Source organism: Caloenas nicobarica, chromosome 25 (assembly GCF_036013445.1).
Source record: "Caloenas nicobarica isolate bCalNic1 chromosome 25, bCalNic1.hap1, whole genome shotgun sequence".
Lineage (NCBI taxonomy): Eukaryota > Metazoa > Chordata > Aves > Columbiformes > Columbidae > Caloenas > Caloenas nicobarica.
This window is the reverse complement of record NC_088269.1, coordinates 3,827,507-3,849,441: the sequence shown is the minus strand read 5'-3', so window position 1 is coordinate 3,849,441 and position 21,935 is coordinate 3,827,507. Positions and strand designations below refer to the sequence as shown.

Genomic DNA, 21,935 nt, shown 5'->3' with positions numbered 1-21,935 from the left:
CACTCGTGGCATGTGGGTGCGCAGGTGCTGCAATCCGACTGCCCTCCTGAGGGAGGTGAACGCTCCGTTTGTCTGGGAAAAAGACAAGCAGACTATCCAGTCATTTTGGAATCTCATCAGTATTTTATCAAGGGAAAAATTAGATGATTTGTATCATACAAAATCCTTTTAAAATATTTCTTTTTAAAAAGCAGCTACTTGGCTATTGTAAAGCAGCTTGCTTGCTTCTAAGCCATAGGCTGCTATGTTTTTGGGTTCTGCATCTCAGAAGGTTGACAGATAAATCTACAGAATGTTTTCTGCTCATAACTGAGAAACCACTGTAATCCTAACCTTGGCTTTGCCGTGGAACTTGCTGAGAGTGTGTATTAAATAAAGAGAAACATTAGGATTAGGCCTGAAATTCACTCTGATTCAGGGAGCCACTACAAGGACCACAAGCTATTTAATTCCTCCTTTGAAGGTTTCAGTACTGATGAAGTGATACTTTAATGATTTTTTCCTTTTCCTTTTGTTTCTGTTTTTGGAGCAAGCTTTGAGCTTAAATTGAGCTGGCAACTTCCTTTGCAGACCTCAGCAGCTGACATGATTTCTACAGCAGTGATCAGCAGCAGGAAGAAAACATCTAGGCTTGGAAGCACAAAGAGATCAAGGCTGTCGTGGTCTAGAGAACGAAGGGGTGACAACAGTCGGCATTGCAACAGTTTGTCCTGAGCGCGTCCTGTGGGCGTGAGGCCGCTCCAGCGGCTGCAGGAACCGAACATTCCTGATTTCTGAGATGAAGGAACGGAAGATGGAGCCGTAAGCTGTCGGGTTCCCTAGAGAGCCGTGGTTCATTGAGGTCAGGACGCTGCTTTTCGCGTGGGAAGCCTCCACGGTTGGCTTTGCTGCGTGCTCCGGTGGGTCAGAAGACCTTGTGTCTGCGGTCCTGCGGCACATCATACCCAAGGGTCATCTTGGGAAGCCAGGGCTGTGGGAACGCAGCGGCTGGAGCTTTCATCAGCTGCTTTGGGCCGCTCTGAAGCACAGGGACCTTAAAGAAAGAGCTCGTTGTTTTATTCTGAGCTCTTGAGCTGTGCCAGAGGGCTGGAAGAACTTCTCTGGAGCTGCGTGTGGGCAATTCCTGTCCATAGCAATAGGCAGTAGTTGCAATGCTCAGTTTTTCTAACATCAGGCAAAGAATCAATCTTGGATCTTCTCCTTTAAAGGATCTAGGCTCCTTCTCACTTATGTTTTTACTTAAAACACTGCAATAACAACCAGAAACCCCAACACTTTCATGAGCCCTAGCAGGTAGGGATGTAGGCCGTGATCTTGCCATGTAGTTGGCCCCTTCCATTGTAACAAGGGATTGTAGAATTGAAGAGACATTTGCATTTGTGTCTGAATTACCTCTAGACTAGCACTTAGGGTTACATCCACCTTCCTTATGTGCAGCATCTACTGCTTCTGCTGCCTCAGCTGTGGCTGCACAGCTTCCTACCCACTCCGGGATGCCACATGTCAGGCATCCCATGGGATGTTCTGCCATGTTGCTCCTTCACTGATTCTCTTTGGAATGGTTAAATCACCAGCTTTTGAAGGCTTTTGGCTTGCCTTGCACATTGACACCGCCTACTTGCCGTCTTCTTCCACGTGAATATAACAAAGTCGGTGGTCAGGAATATTTGCCTGGCAGAGCGCTGCTATGGAAACAAGCTGTTCTGTTTTGGTGGGGGTGATGGGCGATTTGGCTGTAGGTGAGCTCAGGGGAGCTGCTACGAGATGTGTCAGCAGCACAGCTTCCATGTGAGAGAACCCTAATCTCCAGAGCTGATTTTCATGCGCATATGCACCGCTACCTCCATCCCTCATCCTTATTGCAACCAGCTGTGGTTTGGCTTTGTCAATGATCTGATCGAGCTCCCTTGCCCCCTCTCCCACTCCCTCCACAAACTCCATTAGTCAGACTTGGGCAGCGTGTGAAATAAGGTGGTGATAAAGCTCCGATCCGAGACACCAGAGTCATTGCTGGGGGCTCCGTGCTGGGCTGCGAACACTCTGCTGTGTTAACTCCTTGGTGCCTCCAGGCAGAATTTCCTAATGCCCGTAAGCCACGTATCATCTCAGGGTGGGTAGAGCTCTTAGGGCACCTTTGGTCTAAGTAGAGATGGATTTATTACGGTGATGTGTAAGAGATTAAATGGGCTTATTTGGCTTTTTAATTAGTAGGCTGAGGAAGACAACTCTTGTGTTAAGGCGCTGGCCATTTGTGAAAACCTCCGTATCCCATTGGTAATGCAGAGAGAATGTTATTTTCCTCCTTGTTGTTCATACTACTTAAGCTAAAGATTCACTTTGGCAGAGTGACACGGGACTACGTACTGGCCAAGAAACAATTCAGTCTGGAAATTAGTGGTAGGTTGCTGACCACTCGTGGAACAGAAATTGGATGATTTTTTTGAAAAAACAGGGCAGTTTTTCAGCTGATGAAGTTTGGGTTGCCTTTCCCGAGGGTGGTGAAAAGCAGGTCCTTGCTCAGACTCCAGCCACTGGGCAGATTTCAGAGCTTTCTCTCATAGTGTGGATTGCTCTCGTGGGCAGGACACGGCAATCGGAGCAGCCACCAGCCCCTCCTGAGCCCCACAGCCTCTGCTGGCCTCATCCTTTGAGGGGCAAACACAAACCTTTTGGAAAAGTACAAACATTTTAACTGCCGTTTTGGTATCTATCCCATAGCCACCTTTGCCGAAGGGAGAGGGGGTGAGCACAGCTTTGCAGAAACGACGTCGTTTTGGGTAAAACCTCTTGGCTTTTTGCAGCGTTTGCACATCTCAGACGTTGGGGATGTCATTGCTGACTCGGGTGTTGTTCAGGAGAGCAGTATTGCTTTTGCAGCGGGTCGAGAGCTGCTGGTGTAAATCTAGTTCTTAAGGCAGTGCAAAAGCAGTAAATCTAGGCTGCTGTGTCTGGGGGGGTGAAGCAAAGCTTTGTACTTCACTGAGAGTGAGTCGGGCCCAAGGACTTTGTCTCTTATCCCAGCTGTGATTTAGAGCTCACTGCTGAGCTGATGGCAGCCCAGATACTCACCAGCGAAGTTAAAAATAAACCGCTTGAATTTATCTGCTGATAATTGAAGCAACTTTTGTGTGTGTGTGTGATCTGATGTAAGATCAAGCCATGGCTCTCTCCTCCTCCCCAACAGTGCCTGCCGAGTTTGTGACCCCTGAAGTCCCACAGGCTTTTCCTGCTCTCTCAGCACCAGTTCGGTTTCTGAGATGCTGGCTTGCTTCTTTAATTTCAGTGTGCCTAGCGAAGATCTTAGAGATGCCGCGCGTTCAAATAAAAAATGGAATGCTATTCAGATTGCTGAGAGGAACGCTAGACCTTCAGATCCAAATCTCTCTGTTACCCTTTGAGGCTGTTCTGCATCTCCAGCACTGGTGGAATGTCCTGTAGCTGCCTGGGAACCCAGTTGCTGCTGGACCTAACGCGTTAGGTTAGGAGGAGGATCAGACTGAGCAGATGTCTCTGGAGGGTTCTCTTGGTTGGGATGTGCAGCACAAAGCAGCTCTGATCCATGCACGGAGTGCTTGGTTGTCACCGCGTACGTGCCAGCAGTAATAACGTCTTTACACTCTTTGGACACATTTCTAGCGTGTCCAGAGGCACAAAGGCACGAGGTGCTGAGCACTGAAAGCTGCGGACTGATGCTCCCAGGGGATCCTGCCTGTGATGTTGTTTATTTGTCACCAAACAGGAGGGCGGTGTTTATAGAGCTCTCTGCAGTGGTTTGGTTTTGCTGCTCCAGGAATTGCATTTGCTTCGTTCGCAAACAATTGCGGTAAACCTGCTGTAGTAATTGAAGTATTTCCTTCAGCTTCTGCTCCGTAATCAGATGTGGGGCTTCAGAAGCCAGGTCTTTCAAACCCAAATATTTTAAGGAGAAGGTGATGTCTTATTTTTGCGGCAGCCCCTGCAAAACGTGCTTTCTGTCTTGGACATCCAGGAAAGCTACAGCGCTAACCATTGACCAATGCTTTGGTTGTCTTTCCCAGTTGATCACGTAGTTCCTGAGCCAGGGACCAGTTTGCTGACTGCGTTCGACCAGTGGCGAGAATGGGCAGACAGCAAATCCTGCTGCGACTACTCTCTGCACGTGGATATCACCGAGTGGCATAAAGGTGTCCAGGAGGAGATGGAAGCTCTGGTTAAAGACCATGGTAAGTTCAGTTAGTGAAAACTCAAAGAAGCCTTTCCCCTCTTTATTTTTTAGGGCTGGCTCTTGTGGAAATTTTTACTTTTACATCTCAATAAAGCTGTTCTTGTTGCTGACATTAACTTGGTCCATTCTGGCTTCTTGCGGAGGTTTGGCCAGTCGCTGTTGTAGAGGGCTCAGGGGGACGGTGTCACTGATGTCGTTGCAATGTGTGAGGTTCAGCGGAGGTCCTTTTATTTTTATTAGTGCAGGTAGGTGGTAGATTTGACCATTATACTGTTGCAAACAAGGGAAGAATCGGACCTAGAAGAAACAATGCAGCACTAGTTGCTAAAAGTGGAGACGAGCTGAATAAAATGAACTCATAGGTTTTTCCCCGCTTTTAATTTCCTTGACGTTTCATCCTTAAACTAGAGCAGTTTTCCATCCTGTTTGTAATGTTAAAAACCCAACCTTTTACATCCTAATGAGTGTTTTCCTGTACGTGCTGGGTAGTTAGTTCAGAAGGCAGGAGAGGGAAGGCTGAGTTAGGAGACCTCCCTGTGTCTTGGTCAGTACAGACACGGTGCAGGAGGACACGCAGACAGACACAGATTTCCCATCGCCCTCGCAGGAGGGAGCGAGGATCGGGCAGCCAGGCCCAGTCTCTGCTTTTGTGTGTGATGCATTTTGCTTATTTTTTCACTCAACCTCCTGCCGTGCTGAATCCACAGAATTATTCTTAATTTCACTGTGAAGTGGGAGCCGAGGGCTTTAGCTGTCCCCACGGCTGGAGCGCGGGCTCCTCCGTTCTCGTCAGTTGTGTTAATAAATGCCACATGGCTGAGGAGATCCCGGCTTTACGCTGTGGTCTGTAGAAAGTGCGTGTGCCCGTGTGCACGCACTTGCGTGTACACATTTCACAGCAGATTAAAGTAATTTATGTGTCCACCCGTCGTTAGTGCTGGGGGGCTGATTGAGGGGGATATCTCTCTATGAGGAACGGTGTGTTTCGTAGCTTTGTCTGTGCGTGCAGTTGGTATGTCAAAGATAATCCCTTTGCTTTCTTTCTGCCAGGTGTGAACTCCTTCTTGGTTTACATGGCTTTCAAAGATCGCTTTCAGCTAACTGATTCTCAGGTAGGAAGGCTTGATTGTTCACGTGCTTTTGTCACTGCAAGCTGTGTGTTAGTCTCTTGTAAGGGTTTAATTTTAATATGCTTGGATCTGACATTCTCTTCTGGTTTCAATCTTTTTATGTGTAACAGTACCCAAGATCTGCAACAGTATCCAGAGCTCTGAAGATATTTTTTTTAAATTAAAAAAAAAAAAAAAACAACAACCAACAACAAACCCTGAAATGCTTGGCTGGGGAAAGCAGTGGCAAAGCCCTCATTTTGAGAGATCTAAGGTTTTATTCCAGCTCCTTTGGTGTGGAAGCAGTGGCAGTTTTATAAATTGCCACTTTCTGCTTAGGGCAGGGCAGTGAGATCTCTGGCATAACTCTTCTCTGTGTTCATCAGCTCAAGCGGATCCTGATCCAGAAGTGGGTTTCTGGCTTTGGGACCTTAAAAAGGAATTGCCCTCCCATTTGCTATTCTGGTGGAGATGTTTGGGTACATTTAATTGTTGGGATGGGCGGTTTGTATGTGGTGGGAGGAGAGGAATGCCTGGGAGTCATTTGGAACAGTGTGGGAGGCAGTGGCGTATGGCAGTTATCGCCATTCTGCAAAATTCTGGGTGCTGAAGGAGACCGGAGCATATACTATATAATAGGTGTGTGTACCTGAGTGTCCACTCAGGGTATGTTGTAACGTGTGTTTTCTGTCTTCCAGATATACGAGGTCCTGAGCGTAATCCGGGATATTGGCGCGACAGCTCAAGTGCACGCTGAAAATGGTGACATTATTGCTGAGGTATGTTATGTTTATTCTGTGGATTATTAACTTCAAAATGCTGGGAGGGATTTCAACACTAATTCCTTCACTGCAAACAGAAAATCACCAAGAGTTTTACAAGTATGGCATAGCTGTATCAAGGACGCAAGCAGACTTGTACGTCAAATCTTATCCCCTTCATTGCCACTGATAAAGCAGGTTTTCGTGGTGGCTTTCATGGCCATCTTTGCCTTTTTCCCCATAAGACTGTGTCTGGGTAGGACTGTCACTGTGTCCAGTAAAATGTTCAGTGATAACTTGAGAGCAGGGAAAGGAAAGGAAATCGCTTCATACAGTACTTGGGATGCTGACGTTTGGGATCTGTACATCCTTTAAACAGCAACAAAGAAGAAATAATAAAGTATTGGGATTTAATCTCATCTCCAGCTCTCTTTATACATGCAAAACTTGGCATTGCAGTGGATTTCTGCATTGCCTGACTGGGGAAGAGCCCACCTGAGTCTTTGAGCCCAGTTGGCTGCAGTTGCAGGATGTTTTTTTCATGAGATACCCTTTTGCCACATCTTAGAGATGATTTTATAGACACGAACGAGTAGTGAATGTTGAGGGGTTATGAACCTAGTGGGAAGCAAATCAAAATGAAAAGTTTCCCTGACCTCCTGTGAACAAATCAGCAAGGGTTTTGTGAGCTCTGGTTATTCTCAGCAGAGGATGTTGGACGGGACTCTGGTTGTAGGGCCCTTCTGTAAAGCCCCGTGTGATGATTAGCTTGCATGGATGCCTAGGATCTCACTTGTACCTCTTTCAAACAGCTGTGTTTGCAAGAAAAATGCATGTTGCTTTAAATCCTTTTCCTGCTCTTTTATTCTCTCGGCCTTAGGAGCAGCAAAGGATCCTGGAACTGGGGATCACGGGTCCTGAAGGGCATGTGTTGAGCAGACCCGAAGAGGTGAGGACTTTACTGCTTCTGCATTTAGTCCCCCAGTTTATAACGTTTCTGTGTTGCCATCAAGTACTTTCATATTGGGATGAATGTGGCCAGAAACGCGATTTCATCCTGGCTCAAAACATTATTGCTGCATGGGAAGAGGCTAAGACGCTTCTAGGAACTAACTAGTAACTAGTCCCTTCTAGAAACTAACTGCTATGGGTACTTATGAGGAATTGAGGAGCCCCCTCATCTTCTGTACTGGAGAAGGGGACATCTCCAGAGACTAATTAACCCAGCCTAAGACTTGATTCGCCCTCTGATAAAGTTCATCTCTTTCTGTTGATTATCCGAGTTAGTCTATCAAGTCTCTGCCCAAATATCAGATATCTAAAGTGAGAATCTAAAGAAAGAACCTTAAAATTTTGCTTTTCAGGTTGGTTCCCATTGCATTCTTCATTTCCAGTCTTTCAGCGTCTGTACGCTGGACATCTCACCATGGCGTTCTGGGTTCGAGAAGTCCATCCGTTACGTACAAGCCGTTCTTTTTGTTCCTGCAAGAAAGATATTGGGGCTTTGCTGACTGCCAGATGTGGCAGCTGGGAGCTGGGGGTGTGAGATCATCCACACGTGCTCCTCGCGCTCCCTCTCTGTTTCCTCCCCTTGGTTCAGACAAGCAGCATCCAGAGACATTTCAGTAGGAACATAAATCACTCAGTTGCTTAATCCAGAAGGGGAAAACAAAATGCTTGACTTGGGCAGTATGTGAATCCTCGCAGAATTTGTGTTTGGCTCCGGGAGCTGGGATTTTTTGCTTCCTGCAAGTTGTGAGCAAACACTTGCACTGAGCTTTCCGCCCACTCACTCCTGCATTTTTGGGTTTTTTGTACATATTTTTTGGCTTGCATCAGGAGAGCGGGAACAGATGCCGACATGACACTTGGGGCTCATCTGCGGAGCACCTCTAAACTTGTGTTGCCTTCAAAGGAAGGCTGCTCCTTACCTCGAAGGGTCTGGCCGTCAAACTGGCCAAGTCTTGTCTGGCTACTTCAAAGCTCAGCCTTAGTGGAGCAGCAGCTTTAAAGTGTGAACTCCGTGGCTCCCTGGCTTGGGTGGTTTGTTACATCCGTGCAGAAATGTGGTCTTTCTCAGTACAGCAAGGAAGGCTGCCTGAGGACACGTGCCTGACTCAAATGGGGACCAGTGAAGCCTTTTCCCAGCGCCGCTGGGCAGCCTTCGTGCAGCTGAGCTCAGCTGTGCTGTCTGCCTGAGGCGGAAGCATTTGGTCCAAAATTTTCCTCCCTGAAAGTCATAGGAAACAGAGCAGGAAACGGTGTCATCTGGTTCCCTCCCCTCCTTTTCTCCAGCGCGGGAGTAACTTAGTGTTTTTAAAAACACACAACTCCCTTTGAGCTGGCTGATGACAAAGGCCAGATTCGGAGCGGGGCGGCAGATCTGTAACCTCTGTTGAATTCAGTAGGAGTGGATGTTTCTTGGTGTCCCTCTGGGGTGCTGTTAACACTAAAACTGGCTTTTCACACAGCCCCTTACAGAGTGTAAAACCTGCCCTAAGGACTTACGATGGTTGTCATCTTACTGAAGAGCCGCTTAATTCAGACCTCCATCTACAACAGACTAACAGGAGTTGTTGGACAAGGCTAAAATATTTGTTAAATCAGAGCTCCCACTCAATTCAGTGAGACGTGCCTCAGAGTGAAGCATTCAGGGTCTGGCCATGTGCATTTGTGTCTTGCTCAGAGCATCCATGTCTTCTCAATTCCCAGGCTGAGCAGAAGGCATGAATTTCACCGCTGACTTGTGGCTTTAACTTGTTAACCTCAATAACCTGGGCTAAGCCAAGGTGATGCTATTCAGCATGTTGTTCCAGCCAACAAAGGGATCCTTAATTAAGACACCGCCATGCCAAGTCAGCATCACCCATCACTTTCTAGAAAGCTCCCCCTCACAGCTCAGATCATTCTGTGATGACTTTTCAGAGCAATCCATCACTTTTTGTTTTTCTTTTAGCCACAAAAACGCCAAAAGCACGAGCAGTCCAAGTGCTCCAGGAAATGTCTGTCTTATTTTTTTCCAAGAGAACTGCTGTGCTAGGGCTTCTAATACATACTGGTAATTGCAAACATTCCCCTTTGGACTAGTCGTTGGGTTATTGTTATGTGCCTGTCACCATAGCATCTGGACACAAGGCAGGAATTCAGCAGCCTTGTGCAGAAAATATTCTCCTCCTGCTTAGCAGTTGCTCGAAGGTGTTTTGGTCAAAAATCTGGTGATATGTGTTGTTTTATCCCTGCTTTGCAAGTGGGAAAGCTCAGGTACAGCGTGGTAGGCACTGTGAGCATTGCCCTGTTGTTATATCTGTCATCTGGACGGCTTTGATAAAGATGTGTGATCTGTAAAAGTCTGCAGAGTGATGATGTTCATCCTAAGGCTGTCGTGATAAAGTGACCCTTCGTCTTGCTGAGGTTCTCTCTCCACGCATGCAAGAAAAAGTACTTGATTTCTGGGGTGGTTCACGCTCTGTCAGATCCCAAGCCAGATATTGTAGTGGAGGGTACAATTTAGGAGGATGCTTTGCAAACGTGGCTTACCAGGGTATGTGGCTTCAGCATCTCTCTTCTGCGTGGGCTGGAACATGAATAGTTTTGTTGAGTCAACGTTTAGTTGGTTATTTTTGTCTAGGTTAAAGGAGGGGCTTAATCACTCTGACCTTGAGCACCTGGAGTGTTATTTCAGGACTTAGTCTACTTGCAGAGAAACTTTGAAGCAGCCTAGGAGAAAACGTCGTAACGAGAGGAGGCTACAGCTTGATGACGTTTTAATTATCATGATTACGGTGTGCATTTTTCTGGCTCACAATCGGAGAGGTGGAAAGTCTCTTATGTTGTCCCTGCACAGCCTGTTTTGCTGTGAAAGCAGAGGCTGCGACCCTCCAAAGGTGAACGGGATATGCTGGCACACGGGGATGTTACTGTACTAACTTGCTGCTGACTTTATTTCTCAGGTGGAGGCAGAGGCTGTGAACCGGGCAATAACCATCGCCAACCAAACCAACTGCCCCCTGTATATCACCAAGGTGATGAGTAAAAGTGCCGCTGATGTCATTGCTCAAGCCAGGAAAAAGGGTAAGTTATTTCCCTTGGATAGCAGCACCCTATTAGCTCATGCAGTTCAACTCCTTGCCAGCATCAGCTTCATCTCTACAGGAAAGGTTCTTTTTCCAGTGTTATTGTCCAGGCTCTTTTTTAAAATGTCCCAAGCAACTGCTAGTATCTCATCTCCTGCAGACAAGTATTCAGGGGTCGTATCAGTGCCAGAAGATGTTTCTTCTGTTCAGCCTGGAGCCTCTTTCTCCACACTTATCCTACCACATTAAACCACATGCCTTCATGTTATCACAGAGTAATTCCATGCTGTCTCCGTTTAATTAATCTGAGGTCTGTGAGGGAACCGAGCTACTCTCAGAGATGCGGTAGCTTCTGCCGACTCCTCACCCTGCTATCTTGCCCCCAAGGAGCAAGGGTTACAAGCGCCTGGCTCCCTGCTTTATTCTGTGACTAAACCCTTCATTTCTATTTAAAGCGGTTCTGGGTGGATGAATAAGCAGGAGGGATGATTTTCCTCCTTCTTTCCTGGTTGGATTTAATTCTATGCAGTCTAAATAAACCTGAATGGATATACAAATGACATCACTTTCCATCTGGGCGTTCGGTGCGAGAAGAGCTAATTTCCTACCGCAGCAAACAGATTTGTGTATTGGCTCAGAAGTGTTTTGGTCCCGTGATTCTTGTTAAATGAGTTCAGAGTTGGTGAGGAGGACTGATTTTCAAGGCATCTCTTCCTGTTCGTGGTATGGAAGCAGCTCCAGCTGTTTGGGATGAACCTTCCTCCTCTAGCTCCATTAGTGGAGATGATGCTGAAATGAGAAGATGTGTTGACGTGCAGAATTGGCTACATGTCGCGTTACCCCAGAAAACAACTTGATGTGGCTGCCCAACTCAATCCTATAAGGCAGGGAAGCATCCCTTCCTTTTTCTAGGTGAAGTACTGGAGACATACACACCAGAGAGATGCAACAGCAAGAAAACCACCTTCTTGCCACGCTCGCTGTCCCCTTGACCACTAGCTGGCAAGTAGACAGGAGCATTGGGGTGAGGAACCATATGCTTATATTGCAGGAGCTGTAAAACACACCCTGACTTGGCTGGCTGTTACTCTGCGTGTGAAAGGTGCTCGGATTGTCCCAAATGAATGATCCACAGAACTCACTTTACTGGGCCTCCTGAGTGAACCAGCCTACACGGTTTTCATTGAGATTGCGTTTTCTCCTTATAAGGAGAATTTGGGGTATAAATGGCACGCCGTTCTCTGTTCCTTAATTTAAATAATTCGATTTAAATGATGTGCAGTTACCCAACTGGGTAACCCAGGAGGGCCACACGCATTAGCCTTGCCCTCCCAAGCAACAGAGGAAACACAACTGAAGACTATCCAAGGCAAAAACAAAACAGAATTGATTTGCTAAATGGAAAAGAACGAATGTCATTTAAAGCCAGATGTTCCCAGTGGCATTTGTATGGAGGAGATTCCCTGCAGACCCTGTCGCTGGCAGATCGGGGAGCTCAAAACATCGCTCCCTGCAGAACAATCCTCCCAATGTATTGGCCCACAACAGGCCTCCCATTAATAGCCAGCGTGTGTTTTGTCTTGTTCTGATTTTGTAACCCTATTTGTGGCAAGTGATGTCAGCCGGCCGCTTCCTCTGCTGGTGGATCCCCCCGACAAAGGCTGTTCCTACACCCCCTGTTCCAGTGTGGTCCTGGAAGCAGCTTTTACCCAGTTAATGTGTCGTTCTGCCTCAGCTAATGCACTCTTTCCCAGCTAGCTTGAGAGCCTATAGACGTAACAGTAGCTCAAATAATATCATTTTTTTTGTAATCTGCACGGTGAGGTCCGTAAGACCCTCTGACCAGTTCTCATGTTGCCTTTGCCAGTCTTTTCTGACTGAAGTGTTCAGGGTTAATATTTTAGCTACCCACATCTTTTGCAGGCAGATACAAATACATGAAGTGTCTGGGCTCGGAAACCAGATGGATAGGCACAGAGATTTCGGGAAGGTTGCATTTGGTGAGCAGATCTGTGGGGCTACCGGCCTGCAGCGCTTTTGAAGTCGCAGCATCTTGCATCTGCTTGGTGTGCAGATGTTGCTGGTGCATTCCAGCTTGCAAAGTATCGTGGCCTTAAGGATCTGCTGTTCCTTCATGTCATTCCAAAAATGTCAATGAGGAGGAAGGATGCACTGGTGGTTAGTGCGCTGGACAGAGAGGCAGAAGATCCAGTTTAATTTCCTAGTTCTGCCGCAGATTTGCTGTGTACGCTTGGGGGAATCACTGCATTTGTCAACCAGAAATACTTGATCTGTGATGGGCTTTTCTGTTGGCAGGAAACCTTCCTGACTGGAGTTTTCTCTTATCTGGTCTATGCACAGAGCCTGCTCCAAGAAACCCAGCCTTGTTAGATCTTTAATACATACATATCTATAAAAATATTGCAGGCGCTATTTTTTTCGTTCTTTTTCTTCGACATCTCTTCTGGATCAGACTGGATCTCCTCCTACTCTTACAGTTCCCCTCACCGTCCTTCCTAAGGTTCTTAGCCCAGGATATAATACAATGAATCTTTACAGTAACCCTTTCAAACACAATTAATCAGCACTGACCTCAGCAATTGTGAAAAGGCATCGTGCACATTTTGCTGCTCCAAGCTCTTATCAGTAACAATATCTTTATTATTAAATCAGGTATTTAGTTGTTTGGATACTTAGTCTGAGAGACTGATTTTTTGGAAAATCCTCAGTGTTTCTTTAGATATCTCTAGATAGGCACGTAAAATTAAGAGCTTGCATGTGAAAACATGCCCCTAGTAACATAACACGATTTCTGCGGAGTGTTGAACAGGATTTGTCTTTATCCCTGTCCTGTAGGCACCGTGGTGTATGGAGAGCCCATCACAGCCAGCTTGGGTACCGATGGATCTCACTACTGGAGCAAGAACTGGGCCAAGGCAGCAGCTTTTGTTACTTCCCCACCGCTGAGTCCTGACCCAACCACTCCTGATTTTCTCAACTCGCTATTGGCCTGGTGAGTAGAGCTCTTCGTGTTCATACACCGCGTGCTTTATCACGAGACAAGTGGATGATTAATAGCTGGTTTTGTCAGCAAGCAAAAGGCTGTTTTACCTTTAGGAGTGAACCTGTGACAATAAAATATCTTAAATACTTATCATTGTCTTTTCCAGTGGAGACCTCCAAGTTACTGGCAGTGCCCACTGCACCTTCAACACTGCTCAGAAAGCTGTTGGGAAGGACAACTTTACCCTGATCCCTGAAGGAACCAACGGGACTGAAGAGAGAATGTCCATCATCTGGGATAAGGCTGTGGTATGTCACACATGTCCTAGGCTTAGGCTGCAACTAGACATTCAGAGCTGGAAGAGCTGCAGCATTATATTATCATCTCCTCCCAGACACTTGTTATGGTCCTTCCACTTGAGGTTTTTGCCCCTGTAGAGATCATTTGGAGCCTGCTGTGCTGTCAGCTCTTTGCTGTTTGAAGTATTCCCCACCTGGCTAATGCAGTGACTCCTTTTGTCTTTCCGCAGGTGACTGGCAAGATGGATGAGAACCAGTTTGTGGCCGTGACCAGCACAAACGCAGCTAAAATCTTCAACCTGTACCCGCGGAAGGGCCGTATTGCAGTGGGCTCGGATGCTGATCTGGTTATCTGGGATCCTGACAGCGTCAAGACAATCTCTGCCAAGACTCATAACATAGTAAGGATATTTTCTACAATGTGAGCTCTGCTGCTCATTTCCTTCTCTCTTCCTGTAACTCCAGACTGTGCTGCCAAGAGCTAGAGCTCATGACAACTCAGGGCTTTTTCTCCATGCCCCAAGCCCTCTCTGTCTTACACCCAGTACAGCTCAGTTGTGTGAGCAGAAGGGAAGATGACTGAGTCCAAATCTGAAATCACATGAATACCCAGAGACTCCCCTTGGAGCAGAGAGATTGTCTGCTCTTTCTGAGTGCTGGATGCTTGGATCTGAGTGCACAGAAAGCTCTTGAAGTCCTCTAAAATATCAAAAGGTCTCTTATCACAGTGTGTCATTTATGACCACCTGGCTCGCTAGCAGTGGGAATGTGAACTGCCCCTTTTCTAGTTGGGGTCAGTGAAGCTCATCAACTTGTGGACAGCTTGGAGGTCTGATCCAGATCTATGAATCTGAGTGGATTTACACCACGTACTGATCTGGCACATGTGTGTGGAGTCAGACGTGATTTTACTGGGGATCATCCCAATGTTAACTGGCACAGGGAAGCATAAGGTAGCACCCAGACTAACCAAACCTTCCTCCCGTTTCTTTGTGGTGGCACCATTAGGGACACTGTTTACCCGTGTCCCACAGCTGTGTCCTGTATCTTACACCTGGCTCCTACAGTGAAAAAGCTGTCCCACCCTGTGGGAAACTGCAGAACTGGTCCCAGTGCAAAGGGCTGGTTGGAGTCTCCCTGTGACATTTGAGCACTGTCTCAGAGAAAGCAACCACTGTTTGCGTTTGTTGATGATTTATTTCACTGCTGGCGATGAACCTATGGAATGTTTCCCTGGAAAAAAACTCCTTGTTCTTTTTTTCCGTGAATGCTTTCATTCACTCTGGAGCTGAAGGAGCAAAATTTTCTTCCACGCTTGGATCCCTGGGCACATTCACAAAGAAACTTTTTTGAAAGGTTTGGTTCACTTCCCCGTGACTTCACTCTGTGTCAGAATTGGTCACAGATGGCCTGGATTCATCCTGCCTCTCCTTGGATGTCCAACAGAGGCATCCAGACTCAGAAGTCTGGATCAATCGCTTCAATCGCCTTAGAGGTGCTTCCAGACACATCACACCTCCAGTCTGGAGGGGAATGACTTAGAGCAGGGACCCCAGGGATGTACCACTGTTAGGTGCTGAATTTGGTGGTCTGAACCTCAGTTTGTGCTTATGAGTGTCCAAAGAGCTGAAAGCAGCTTGCTGGATTGGGTATTTGACACTTACTGCCATTTAATGGCTGTTGTCCTTAGGAAATTAATTGGACTCTTTAAATTTCCTCGTGGATACGAGTGATGCCTTTAGAGCCAAGGCATCCTAGTTTGGTCAAGTATAAAACAAAAGGCCCTTTGAAAGTCAGGCAGAACAGTTGCTGCGACACAGGGAGATGTAGTGATTATGTGGCATCAGATGATCGCTACATTTTTAAATGCTAGAGCAACACACAGATGTTTTTCCAAGAATTCACACTGCTCTTGCCACTGTCTGGCAAGGAAACATGAGGAGCTGGAGAGGGAGATGATGTTGTTCTTGGAACCAACCTAATTCACAAGCTTCTAAACCAGCCTCCTTCTTTGCCCCCACGGCTCTTTTTCAGACTGGACCCAGTTCAGTGTTGGTTTAACCGCCGTTCTAGCTAATTGTACATCTGCAGTCAAGCCTACCCATACTTATAACACACTTCAGGAGCAAACTCTGTTATCAACTCGGTAAAAAAGACTTGGATTTGTCTCAGAGATGGTCACTAGAGTAACAGTCCCCAAATAACATGGTTGTAGTGCCTCTCGTTTCAGGAGGTTTCATGGGTGGGACATTTCCCAGTAATTCCTTTCAAACTTGTCTTTTTTCCATGGTGTAATGTTTCCAATCCTGTTAATTGAGGATGAGCAATCCCATTAAGAGTGAAACAAGATTGCCCTGGTCCCTCACCCATCAACCAAAACACTGGTTTGAAATATAGCTTTCCAAAATTAACATTACTTTTAGTATGAAACTCAGATAAAACTTTGTGAGGGATTTAAGAGCCAAATAATTCAGAAGAGAGAGGTGCCTAAATGCATTTAAGCAGGTAGGCTTTGAGATATTCTCATTTGAAACTGTATTTCCTCAAATCCTCAATAAATTTAGATTGATAGTAAAGACCAGCCTTTCTATTAAACCACAGCATATACTACGCAGGTAAATGCTGTCGAGTTTGTTTCCGCCTGTCCTGAAAACTTTGGCAATTAGCAAAAGCTAATTAAAGCCCAGCAGGCGTTGCTGGGATGAAAATATTTGCTTCACATTGTCTTTTTGTTTGTCGTAGTCTCTGGAGTACAATATCTTTGAAGGCATGGAGTGCCGTGGGTCTCCGCTGGTGGTGATCAGCCAGGGCAAGATCGTGCTGGAGGACGGGAATCTCCACGTCACCGAGGGATCCGGACGGTATATCCCCAGGAAACCCTTCCCTGACTTCGTTTACAAGCGCATCAAAGCCAGGAGCAGGGTGGGTAGAAACGGCTGGATGCACATTTGTTCTCCGACCGAACCTCCCGAGTTAAAGTGGGTGGAAAACAGATGCTGTCCCCTGGCTCACAGACACACAATTCTGCAGCAGCAAGCGTTCCCTGGATAGGAGCCACAGTTATCTCATTCCTCTTTCATTTTTGCTCGTCACTTGAGTCATTACAGGAATATGCTTTGGCTTGAGCTTAGATTTTCTGCAAATTTTGTTTTTCTGCTCTTTAGTTCTCTGTTTCGGGACACCTAGACAGGACGTATGTCCAAGGACTGTCCAGTTTGGACACGAGTCAGTCTGCAAATAACCCGGCGGGCTTCTCCTGTCACAGGAGTACCAAGAGAAGTTATTGATAGCATTTATATATCAAACCTTCCAGCAACAGTTTAGATTTCTAATTTATTGTTACATGATCAGATGCTCTTGTCTGGTGACTGGTGAGTCACAGGCACAGCCTACTGACTGCTTAAAAGTGAGAATTTTCTATTTTTAAGAGGCTAAAATTGCTGGGAAAGTGTTTTTGTACAATACACCCATGCAAAACAGAAACTGCCTTTTGATATGCCTTTAGTTGGTAAAAACTGACAGAGAAGATGACACTGAACTCTGCTGAAACTTAGTTGCTGAGACTTTAAGAAGTTTATTCCTAGATGAAGTCAGATTTCTGAGAAGAAAAGCATCTTCATGTTTGAAGTGCTGCCTTCTCCCAGATAAAAACAGAGCTGTGTTGGTTCTGCTGGCCACAGGTAATCTTCACGTTCCTTGCAAATGATCTTCCCTCAATTGTTCATTTGAAGAAATTGCAAGCTATCAAAATTACAGCCTCAAATAGTTTAGGACCGTGGAGGACAGATCTGTGGTTTCTGTCGTGTTCTGGTGTTAACACAGAAATATGTCTGACCTATAAATCCAATTGGGCAGCATCTCAACTGGAATAATTGCATTTAACCCAGTCTGAAGCTCCCAAGCTGGCGCTGTGAAGCTCGCCCGGCTCCACTTTAAGTAGCCCTACCTCTGTCTTGGTGTTGTTTTGCTTTTTGGGGATGAGTAATAAGTTTATTTGAGAGTTGTCAGGAGTCTACAACGAGTGGGTTGAGATCATTAAAGGACAGAACTTGCGGTGCAGGGGCCAGACCGTCTGTTTTCTCCAGGCTGCTCACACCAGCCAGCAAAGAGCTGGATCCGCAGCAGCCCACAGTGTCTTTCCTTTTATCCGTGCTGCTTCAGAGAGCAGCGACCGCCCCGGGATCAGCACAGAAATGAGTCTCTTTGGCTTAGCGACATCTGGCCAGCTGTTTTGGCCTGTTTTGAAGGCTCCCTGTGTGTGTTTTGCAGCTGGCCGAGCTGCGGGGTGTGCCTCGAGGCCTCTACGATGGACCCGTCTGCGAAGTGTCGGTGACACCCAAGACGGTCACACCAGCATCTTCAGCTAAGACGTCTCCTGCCAAACAGCAGGCGCCGCCCGTGAGGAACCTGCACCAGTCTGGGTTCAGCTTGTCTGGTACGCATTTTTATGGGGCTAAATTATGTAGTGCTTTGAAATCATAGCTTGTTTATGCTCCCATGCTCTGAATTAATTCTGCCGAAATTGCAAGGCAATGAGAGAGACTGTGGTGCGTGCTTTAGCTGGGAGGTTATCCATTTAGAAAGGAAGAAAAGCAGTATAGGAGCTATCATAAAGTCCTCGGGCCGGTGTCTGCAGAGGGCAGCTGGCACCAGCTTCAGCAGAGCTTTGCCAGCTCAGCCCAGCCGTGGCTCTGGTATGCGGCAGATTTGATTTCTCAGCGTGCCATTTCAGTGCAATAGAACTATAAAAAAAGAATAAAAAGAATCGTCAAGGGAAAACCATTTAGCCAGCTGTTGTCTGCGCAGGGCTGGGTGGCTCAGATGTTTGGTGCGGAGCTATTCGTGCAGAACAGGTTTCAGCAGAATTAAAGCACTGCGAAGGGCCGCGAGGCCTTTTCCTCCCAAGACGCTGCATTTTGATGCACACCATTAAGCCTGGCCTAAGAGGACTCGGTGGGTTTCAGTGCAGCCATCCTTCCTGACTCATTCATGTCAAACTCTCAGTGTATGGGACGGACCTGACGTTGCTTTTCCCTCCCGCAGGGGCACAGATCGATGACAACATCCCCCGCCGCACGACCCAGCGCATCGTGGCGCCGCCGGGCGGACGTGCCAACATCACCAGCTTGGGCTAAGGACCGACCCCTTCTGTGCCCGCCTAGCGGACCAGGGGACGGGGGCACCGGGAGACCCTTTTTTGATTCTTTTAGAGCCTGTGACAGTTACTGCGGGCAACCAGTGAGGGGGGGCTGAAGTAAGGCGCCTCTTTCAGTCCCCTCAGATTCCCTCCTCATCTTCACCAACCCCTCTCACTTTCCCCCCTCAGCCACTACACATTTAAGGAAATAAACCCCGTTTTGACACCTCTGACATGCAAAAGTAAATGTAAAGAGGATGTTTGAGATATGTGGCCTCTGTCCCATTCAGCATCTTTCTTTTAATAAAGGAAGGACAAAGTGAATTTCCCGGGAGCTGCCTTTAAGACACACACAAAAAAGGAATAAATAAATAATAAATGTTAAAAATAGCTTTTTTTTTTTTTTTTTTTTTTTTTTTAAATGTCAAGCAGAAGAGTAGTTCAAGGGTTTAAAACTGGATATTCCGTAGGGTTCTGTGTTCCAGCAGAATAGCTAGAGAAGCGCAGAGGGACGCCCATCCCGGCCTGGGTGTCACCATCCCCAGCGCTGCCTTTGAGGTCGCTGAGTAGCTGTGCTGCCAGGAGAGGAACAGGACCCAGCACTAGGAACTGACAAAGCCGCCGGGTGAGCTAGAATCCTTGGGGACTTCGGTTCTGTTGGTTTGTTTTTCCTTTTTTTTTTTTTTTTTTTTTTAATTTTTTTTTTATTTCCTTCTGGATTTTGCTGCAAATTAGGTCCTTGAGGAAATTTTTTTTTTTCCTTCATGTTTGTGTGTGTGTTTTTAATATGTTTGTATCATTGTGTTTACGAAGCCTTATCTCAGAACTGGGGGATCTCCCTGTTCTTCTTGGTCCTTCCCAAACCTCATCCAAGTGACAGACTCCTGCTCGTGTCACTGTCCCCCCGGTACTTGGGGTGTTCCTGGGTTGCATCATTCCAGCCACCGCTTGCCACTTAACTGCAACAGGAGGTCGCGGAGCAGGTTCATAAGCTATGATCTTCACTTCACTTCACTACTAGGTCTTGAGCTGGTGCAAACAAAGGGCTGGATACCAGCTGAGGAGCTGGGACGGAATCTCTCGAGAAGTTTTTAGCAGTTAGTTCGGCTTTCGTTCCTGGAGGTGGAAATCGATGAGCTGGGGGCCAAGCGCAAAGAGCGAGATGTTGCTTGAAAGGTTTCTGTAGCAGCCACGTTCCCCCTTCCTGGCTATCGATGAATGGTTATTTAAAACTTTACGAGGGTTTATCTTTAGCTCTCATCGAAAGGCCGGTCAATTGAGCGTGTGCCTGAGCATCTGTGGCGATTCCAGCTCGAGTCCAGATGCCCAGCTGTTGGAACTGGGAGCCTCAGAGCAGCTCCGCGGGTCAACAGCAGCTGAGAATCTCTTGTACATGGCGCGAATTTCAGTCGCTCGTTCCTTCAGGAATCTGCCTTTGTGCAAATATTCGTGAGAACGCCTGGTGGTTCCCCACCCTCCTCAGATTTGAGAAAGCAGAGGCCACGAGTGATCTTTAAATGAATTTAGGAGCCCCAGCTTCTGGGACCATCAGTGGGATCTGGGCATTTAAGTGTCTTCGAGGACTGAAGGTCTTTTAGCCTTTAGGTTCATTATTTTCGGGACATGGATGAATGAACCTGCGCCATTAGGTTCCCGCTCAGCCGGAGCTGGAGGGCTCGGCGGTCCCAAGAACTCGGCCTGTCCTTAGCACAGAGAGCTTTTCTACCCGGGGTTCTGCCCCGCGTTACCCGCTGTCTGTACACCCTGCTGCTTGGCTGCATCTTCTGCTGTCTCTTCTATTTGTACTTTGCCATGTCCATCGACCTTGTTTTTCCATATTTGTATTTTCTTAAATGGTGTTTACAGGTTCTTTTAGGGAAAAAAACCACCTATATATTATGAAGGCTTTTAAGAAACAAATACCAAATTTGTTGTTATGAAGTATCAATGCTGGGATTTGCAAAGGATCTGGAAGCTCTGTAGGTACCCAAGCCCTCCCAGCTTCTGCACCTAATTCCTTTAGGCCCTTTTGAATACAGAAGTTAAGAAAAACATTGCCATATTCATCCAAGCATTTTGCATTTAGGTTTAACTCTTGGGTCTTTTAGTTTTGCGTAAAAGAGTTTGCACTTTGTTTGTTAAGTAGTCCGTGAACTTAATATATATTGCAGCTATTTTCATTTTTTTTTCACCTCTATGTTAAAATCAATTTGAACGAGTTGGGGAGAAAAAAAAAAGAATTGCAGATCCGTTTCAATTCTACGAAACACTTGCAGCTCTTCAGTATTCACTTAAGTCTTCCTTTTTTTTTTTCCTTCACTGACTCATGATGACTTTTAAGTTTTAATTTGTTCAAAAGGAAAAAAAAAAATCACAAAAAAAGATTTTTGCAGGCTATGTAAGCATGTTTTTTCCTGTGAGAGCTCGTCCGCTTTGTGTCTGTTTAATGAATGTCATATGTAAATGCTTAAAGAAAAAAAAAAAGACGATGAATTAATTAATTAACCGCAGTGACTTGAAGCTCTAAAACTAAAAAAAGTAGGATTTAATACTAGCTGGATTTAACCCTTGGATTTGTGATTGTGAACCATGAGTGGAGGAGCTGTAAGTGCTAAAGCTGATCATGTGTGTAGACAAAAAGAAGTACTGATATTTGACCATTGTCTCAATGGCAAAAAAAACCCCACCCCAACCCCAAGTCTTGTGTTTTATTCCTTAAGAACTCTGTGTTATATTACCATGGGAACTCCTAATAAAGACAAAATGTTGTTGTTTCACTAGGTGCATCTGTGTCTCAAGGCGATACGTGTTCTGCGTAACCGCGTACCGGGGCCGGTGCCTTCGACAGATAAAACCTGCCTGAGCTCGGATCTCGGTGCTGATGCAGGTGCTGGTAGTGCCGTGTAGGAGCGAGATGTACGGGAGCCGCGGTTCCTTGGAGGATGGTGATGCTAAAGAGGATTCAATGGTCCAGGCATAATTTCCTTTAGAGAAAAGCGAGCTGCTTCTCAGGGCAGTTGTCTGTTTAAAACAGTATTTGCCAAAGCAGAGACATCTGCCCAAAAACTCCGGGCTCTGCATTGCTGAAGAAATGCGAGCAAAAGAAGGTAAAACTATTGGTATAGCCCTCAGCTGTCCAATGTGTTTCCACTTGGATCCTCCTAACAGCGACACAGAACGGGAGAGAAAGTACAGCCGCAAATAGAAGCCCCGCACAGATAACGGAATGGGGAGTGTTGGAGCTGGCTGGAAAACTGCCGGTGAAGTTTGCGGTGGTGCTGGTTGGGTTTTACTGCGTGGAAGGGACGCGGTGAGATGGCAGCGGATCTTGGGAAGGGCTCGGGAAGG

The 21,935-nt window shown here is 46.5% G+C and overlaps 1 protein-coding gene across 2 annotated transcripts in view; it reads left to right on the top strand.

Annotated features, from left to right (window-relative positions):
* DPYSL2 (dihydropyrimidinase like 2) overlaps positions 1-21,342 on the top strand; it is a 48,009-nt gene extending 26,667 nt beyond the window's left edge. For both annotated transcript variants that reach the window (XM_065651508.1, XM_065651507.1), the window contains 11 exons: positions 4,038-4,202; positions 5,255-5,316; positions 6,012-6,092; positions 6,955-7,023; positions 10,025-10,145; positions 13,004-13,160; positions 13,318-13,459; positions 13,681-13,851; positions 16,193-16,372; positions 17,720-17,885; positions 18,494-21,342. In XM_065651508.1, coding sequence (XP_065507580.1) covers positions 4,038-4,202; positions 5,255-5,316; positions 6,012-6,092; positions 6,955-7,023; positions 10,025-10,145; positions 13,004-13,160; positions 13,318-13,459; positions 13,681-13,851; positions 16,193-16,372; positions 17,720-17,885; positions 18,494-18,585 — 1,406 coding nt within the window. In that variant the 3' untranslated portion in view covers positions 18,586-21,342. The remainder of the gene's footprint in view (positions 1-4,037; positions 4,203-5,254; positions 5,317-6,011; positions 6,093-6,954; positions 7,024-10,024; positions 10,146-13,003; positions 13,161-13,317; positions 13,460-13,680; positions 13,852-16,192; positions 16,373-17,719; positions 17,886-18,493) is intronic.
* Positions 21,343-21,935: the final 593 nt, after the last annotated feature.